The sequence below is a fragment of the Ruditapes philippinarum genome, unplaced genomic scaffold, assembly GCF_026571515.1.
Source record: "Ruditapes philippinarum isolate M1 unplaced genomic scaffold, ASM2657151v2 ctg20674_1_1_1_1, whole genome shotgun sequence".
In the NCBI taxonomy this organism is placed as follows: domain Eukaryota; kingdom Metazoa; phylum Mollusca; class Bivalvia; order Venerida; family Veneridae; genus Ruditapes; species Ruditapes philippinarum.
This window is the reverse complement of record NW_026862390.1, coordinates 2,626-9,845: the sequence shown is the minus strand read 5'-3', so window position 1 is coordinate 9,845 and position 7,220 is coordinate 2,626. Positions and strand designations below refer to the sequence as shown.

General features: G+C 33.4%; 1 protein-coding gene across 1 annotated transcript; it reads right to left on the bottom strand.

Moving 5' to 3' along the window:
• Window positions 1-949: 949 nt before the first annotated feature.
• LOC132718954 (uncharacterized) lies at window positions 950-6,503 on the bottom strand. The gene is made up of 5 exons (XM_060702668.1): window positions 6,413-6,503; window positions 5,205-5,796; window positions 3,723-3,881; window positions 2,770-3,087; window positions 950-1,063 (listed from the first exon to the last, which is right to left on the bottom strand). Exons 2-5 carry the CDS (start codon window positions 5,778-5,780, stop codon window positions 950-952), a joined length of 1,167 nt encoding a protein of 388 aa, XP_060558651.1. The 5' UTR covers window positions 5,781-5,796; window positions 6,413-6,503.
• Window positions 6,504-7,220: the final 717 nt, after the last annotated feature.

Below are 7,220 nucleotides of genomic sequence, written 5' to 3'. Positions count from 1 at the left end.
AAAAGAAATATTTTGTCTGAAGGTACAAGGCATACAGCTTTGATGTTTGCTTTATAATATCCTCTATAGGTCCTCTACAAGAAATGTTCAAATTTTTGCCTGGTGTCAAAATTGGCCCTGCCCAGGGACAGTGATTATGAGCTCATTATGTACACATAGTAAAAACAGAAAATAAAACAAATGTTTTCCTAATGGGAGAAAGAATTGATTTAACCACTAATCTGATAATAAGAATAAGATAGGTCAGGGATCTTTGCATATGGGCAATCTTCAATTGTAAAGAAACAACAAAAATCTGTTCCTACACTACTATTTAGTGTTGTATTATGCGGTGCATAGCATTTTTTCTCAAAATGCAATCTTGTTGAAACCTAAAATATATCTTGGCATATCATATATTAGCAGCAAAACATAATTATCTACATCTCTGGTATAAGCAAGTTAGTATAATTTAACTGCCTGGTAAAACACGGTGCGACAATTTCCATTATTTAGAATCAAACAAAAATAGTAACCATGATCAGTTAACCAGCCATTTGGTCTAGTATTAAATCAAATCGTTAACCTTATTATAGTAAACATTTTTATTCATTGCACTATCCTTTTTATGTAATATCTTATTCAATTACACAAACTATTGGCAATTTCAATCTGCCAATCTTACAAGAAAGGTTTAAGATATGTTTATATCCATCTATTAATGTACTTAATCGTATCGACAATGTCCTACGTATCCCACAATGACGTCATCAAAGGGCGACAACTTGAATACGGTCTTAAATGAAAGGTCTATAGCACCAACCACATTATGTGGTAGGGTATAATGCAAAAATTAAATAACATTATTAATTCAATGATATTATATGATCCGGAGTACTTAATCATTATATAAATTTCTTAAATGATAAAGTAACTATGATCTATGTTTTTTTTTATATTAATTACAATATCAATACACTTGTATGTACACCATCAAAACAAATATTAACTTACCTAACTTGGTTTGCTCATACTCTGTCTGACTTTGATCTGAAGAAGTTTGTGTCTTAATTTTTGCCATCTCCTACAAAAACAAATCATCTTCTTTACTCCAAAAAAAAAAGACATTTTAGTTCAAAACTAATCAACAAGATGTTATTAAGATGTAAGTATTAATAGTATTTAATACCCAAAGGTATGTGCAGAATTGTGTACATATTTTTTATTTTTATTTTTATATTTTAGCAAAATAATCACCATGATCATAATTTAATTACTCGCCCAATATTCTTTGTAAGAAAATGCTCTGCAATTAAGGAGTAGGTCATCGGGTCACATTTTATATTCTTAAAGAAAATTAGAAATGTGTCCATAGGACATGGATGCCCCCACACGCCACTGTTCTGTCAATCTTATGACTCTAGGTCAAATATTTTTTGGACTACATGTGCCACAAGTTGAAAACGAAAAATCAACAAAGGGCCATAATTCTCTTAAATTTGGTCGCAGCAAAAATTCCTTACTTTACTGCCATCTACACATTAAGGTTGTTCATCCCTGAAAGTTTAAGAAAAATTTGCCGTCCGGTTTAAGAGGAGTTGCATTCACAAAATTTCTACATAGTATATAGTGAAAAAATCAACAAAGGGCCATAATTCTGTTAAATTTGGTCACAGCAAACATTCCTTCCTTTACTACCATCTACACATTAAGGTTGTTCATCCCTGTAAGTTTAAACAAAATCTGCCATCCGGTTTAAGAGGAGTTGCGTTCACAAAATTTCTATGTAGTATCTAGTGAAAAAATCAACAAAGGGCCATAATTCTGTAAAATTTAGTCGCAGCAAAAATTCCTTCCTTAACTACCATCTACACATTAAGGTTGTTCATCCCTGTAAGTTTAAGCACAATCTGCCGTCCGGTTCAAGAGGAGTTGCGTTCACAAAATTTCTACATAGTATCTAGTGAAAAAATCAACAAAGGGCCATAATTCTGTTAAATTTAGTCACAGCAAAGATTCCTTCCTTTACTACCATCTACACATTAAGGTTGTTAATCCCTGGAAGTTTAAGCAAAATCTGACGTCCGGTTTAAGAGGAGTTGCGTTCACAAAATTTCTACATAGTATATAATGAAAAAATCAACAAAGGGCCATAATTCTGTTAAATTTGGTTGCAGCAAAAATTCCTTCTTTTACTGCCATCTACACATTAATGTTGTTCATCCCTGAAAGTTTAAGCAAAATCTGCCATCCGGTTTAAGAGGAGTTGCATTTACAAAATTTCTACATGGTATATAGTGAAAAATCAACAAAGGGCCATAATTCTGTTAAATTTGGTCGCAGCAAAAATTCCTTCCTTTACTACCATCTACACATTAAGGTTGTTCATCCCTGTAAGTTTAAGCAAAATCTGCCATCCGGTTTAAGAGGAGTTGCGTTCACACGATTTCGGGACGTACGGACTGACGGACACGCTATATGCTACCACATTGTGGGGGCATAAAAATTGCTTCGAAGTGGTACAAATTTGAAGCTAAAATTATCAACATGATTATCAAAGTTTATAGTTCTATACCTTATCTTATATTAAATATAAAAACATCTTTTTTTGGACAACAAACTCAACATTTATCAGTGCTGAATTGTGAAAACTAAGAAATGATTGAAGTAAATCCTTCAACGGGTAAAACCCTAACAAAACAAACAAGATATATTATAATATTTAACCTTTGCAAGTACAGGTGTACAAATACATCATTACATTAACAATCAGAAGGAAATTTGTTTTACCTCTTTCTGTTCTGAAACAAGTGTCTCTAGAACAGTAAGTTTCTCTTTCAATTTCGCTTGCTCAATTTCCATCTCAAGTTTTTCTTTCTTTTCTTCTGTAATTGTTTTCTTTAGTTCTTCAAGTTCTTTTTTATTTTCCAGTTTTCCCTTCTTTTGGTCAGACATCTTGGTTTCAAGTTCTAATAGCTTTTTCTTCAGATCATCATATTGAGTTGCAAAATTTTCTGTTGATTTTAAAACTTTTCCCATTTCTTCTTTGATTTGCCTTAGAATCTCTTCAAAGCTTTCAGTACTAATAATGAAGTCTGTCTTCTTCAGCTGATGAAAAATATCAGTTTTGTAACATTTACTTCCTTAAAAAATGTATGTATATGATTTATAATATTTCCTTTTCTAAACAACATATTATTTATAAGGTCAGACTTTATTTTAAGCTTTCAATTAAATCAAGGGTTTGACGTGTTTGAAAGTTTGATGTTCTAGTGGGGGTCAAGATATATGGTCACAGCTAATTGGAAGATACAAACATTTTGCAGGTTTTACTATCTCAAGTATAATAATCATTCACACCCCTTTTAATTGTCCGGATATTGTTAGTTAATTTGCATTGCTATAATCCAAACTTTACCACAATATCAGAATTTAGAACGCCTCAAAAATTCAGAGGTAAGAATTATATAGAATTTCGGGACCCAAAATATTGTTCGGATTTCAAAGTTTTTGGATTTCATAAGATCCTTACAAACTAAAATCTCCTTTGCTTATAATTTAACATTTTATAGGTACATATATATTTTCATGTGACTTTATCAATTAACTTAAGGGAATTATTATTACCACTTCAAACTCTGTTACCTTAACTTTGTCCTGAATTATGTGGCATGTTATCTTTAATCATTTTAAGTTAACTCCATAAAGATTTCAAACTGATATTATTCATTATTTACACTTACATCTTGAAGTTTTTTCACTGCTATCTGGGCATCTGGTTGTTGTAATAGCTCTTTACCATCTTGTAAAACTGCTACCATATCGTCAATATATGAATTGGCCTCTCTTTCTTCTAATTCCATGCTGCTTGAGTGGAAAATATTATTTCTATACTGACGTACCTATTGAATAGAAAACACAGGTTTTAATATTGTTTTATGCATATACATGTGTATACTGTTAAGCAAACAAAATTGTTTTGTTGACACTTGTTAAGGTACTTACCTTCATAAAAGACGCAATCATAAATTATACCAGGCCTTTTTCTTACATGTATAATATTCATTGCAAATTTGGGGACATTGTGTCTAAGACTTAATTTTTTGTTCAAATAAGGAAAAAATAATTGTGAAATTTATTATTTGGGAAAAAAATGCCAGCATATAAAATGTGCAAACTCTTTAAACAAAGCTAAATAAATATTACTGAAACTGATTAGAATTTAAAAGATATCTGAAACATTTGGAACGTCTACACCAAATACAAAATCTTTTTACCTTTTTTCAAATCAACATCTTCGGGAAAGGGATGTTTTTGGGATTGGGAAAAAAGGACAAAGTTTGCATTGGGAATGCCCAGGCCTATATTTGGACACATGGGTTACGGAAAAATAGGCCTGTATACAAATAGTTCTATATAATATACAAATCTACAATTGTACATGTTTACAGTAAATATTAACCACAAGCCTTGTGAATTGTTATCATAAACGACTGGTGGATTTTTATACATTTGTTGTGGAGGGGTGAATAACTTCATAACCTTCTTAGTTAAACTATAACTGCCACTGTCATGGCGTGAATACCCCCGCATACCACTTTGTCAGAATAAAGCTCAAGGACAACTCCCCTGCCATATCTGAAGGTAGTAAGCCATTGCATTGCTAAATTATGTATTTTACATGTTTTTGTGGCAAAGATCAAAGTGACCTTTACCTTTGACCTCAAAACTGAAACTGCCACTGCATGACTTGAATATCCCCATTCATGCAGCTTTGCCTGGGTTGTTTTATGATGAATATAATTATGAGAACATAATCTTTATGCCTCAAATATGAAAATGTCAAAATCAATATCACTTTAGACAGGCATTCTTAAGCATTTGAGTGGACAAACCTATTGAAGTAAAATCCCCTGTGACCTTGACCTTTGACACAGTGACCTCAAAATCAATAGGGTCATCTACTTATCATGACTAACCTACTGCCAAATATGAAGACTGTGGGTCAAAGGAATCTTGAGTTATTTGGCAGACGTCACAAGGAAAAACCGACGGCCGGATAGGCGAGCTGATGACAAGCTGTCAGTCCGGTATACCCCCTTACAACTTTGTTGTGCGGGATTATAAATATTATTTTCTCTTTTACTTAAATGCTGAATATACAACATTTACATTACAATAGAGCTGATAAAAGATAAGTAAAAGATATTTTATTAATGATTTACCTTTGAAAAAAGATTGTTTGTTCCTGTGACATTGCATCCAATGTGGCTATGAAAATACTGGTTATTTATCATTAGATGTAATAACCCAGTGCAATCAGTTTTCCCAGCAGATTGTTTCTGCTCGTACCCTGGAGCATTTATAAAACACTTACAAATGCTCCAAGGGTCTGTTGACCACTGTTGAGCATCGGTGCTTTTCCAGTTAGGTGCAGGTGGTGAGGATGAATGATGCTGCACAATATAGTCATAGATGGCGCCACATATGTTGTTCGGACAAGCAATTTTGCCCTTGAAGCAACAGCTGCATTTAACTTGTCCAAGAGGACAAACTCTGTTTTTAGCACTCCCTACTGGCTTATGGTCTGGTTTGAGAGTTTCAACTTGACAACCCCCACACGTCACAGTTGATGGTAGTGATTTTGTAGAACGAATGATTTGTAAGATATCCTTATGTTGTTGGTCAGCTATGTCATTACAGAATGGTACCAGTCCCTCCTTTAAATATCCAAGTCCTAAACCAGCCTTTACCCACTGTCTGTATTTTTCCTTCTCTAACTGAAGTTGATGTGCCATCATAGTACTCTATCAATATCTAAACAAAACAAAACGATTATGTTAGATTTTATATGAATCAGTAATTATGGTCTTGGATTGCAATTTAAAGTCCAAAATACCGGGTTTATATGATGTGTTCCTAAAAATCAATTACAGGGACAAAAAAACTAGAGGTGTCATAGATCAGGGTTTTTGTATTGCTATATTGGTAAAGAATTATCGGCGATACAGCGATAAATCAATTGCCAGGCAATATTTAGCTTTCAAGATTTTCCATAAGAACACTGACGACTCTATGCAGTTGTAATTAAACATATGCATTTTGTAAAAAAAACCACTTGACAAAACAAAATAGATAAATAAACTATGACTAGAACTCTGCGAGTAGGATGTGTCGCCTTGTGAACAATATAGTTTAGGAGAAATGGCCAGGACAAAAATGAAATATGAAAATTAACAAAGGGCAATAACTAAAAAAATAATAAGTGCAGAGCAGCAGTTTCTGTGCACTGCACTTCTTATCAATAAGATCTATCATTCTATGAAGTTTCAAGTCCATATCTTTTATAATTTATGAGAAATGGCCGGCACAAAAATAAAGTATGAAAATTAATACAGAGAGTAATAACTCAAAAATAAGAAATGCAGAGTACCGGTTCTTGTGCACTGCACTTTTTCTTAATTAGATCTATCATCCATTGAAGTTTCATGTCCATAGCTTCCATACTTGAGGAGAAATGACCTGGACAAAATAAAGTATGAAAATTAACAAAGAAAAATAACTCAAACAAGAAGCGCCGCAATGCGACAAAAACAAGATTTTCAACGACCAAGTTTGGATGTGACATCAATCAATAGGTCAAAGTACATTACAATTATTGAGTAGAAGCTGAAAATTCTATTGTAAGCAAATGACCTTGAACTTGCTCACAGATACCCAAGTGGCAATCCAAAGCTGCCACTCAGCAAGTTTGGTGTCAAAAGGTCAAAACAAACTCAAGTTATAACATGAAAACTAAATACATTAACCTTGATCACAGACACCTGGGTAGCAATCCTAAGCTGCCTCTTGATATAAGCTACCCATTCATCAAGTTTGGTGTCAATAGGCCAAAGAAAATTCAAGTTATTGAGCAGAAACTGAATTTCTAGTTTTAGTTACAGTGACCTTGACCTTGATCACAGACACCTGGATAGCTATCCCAAGCTGCCTCTTGATATTAGCTACCAATTCATCAAGTTTGGTGTCAACGGACCAAAGCAAACTCAAGATATTGAGCAGAAACTGAATTTCTATTTTTAGCAACAGTGACCTTGACCTTGATAACAGTCACCTGGGTAGCAATCCCAAGCTGCCTCTTGATATAAGCTATCCATACACCAAGTTTGGTGTCAATAGGCCAAAGCAAATGCAAGTTATTGAGCGGAAACTGAATTTCTATTTTTAGTAACAGTGACCTT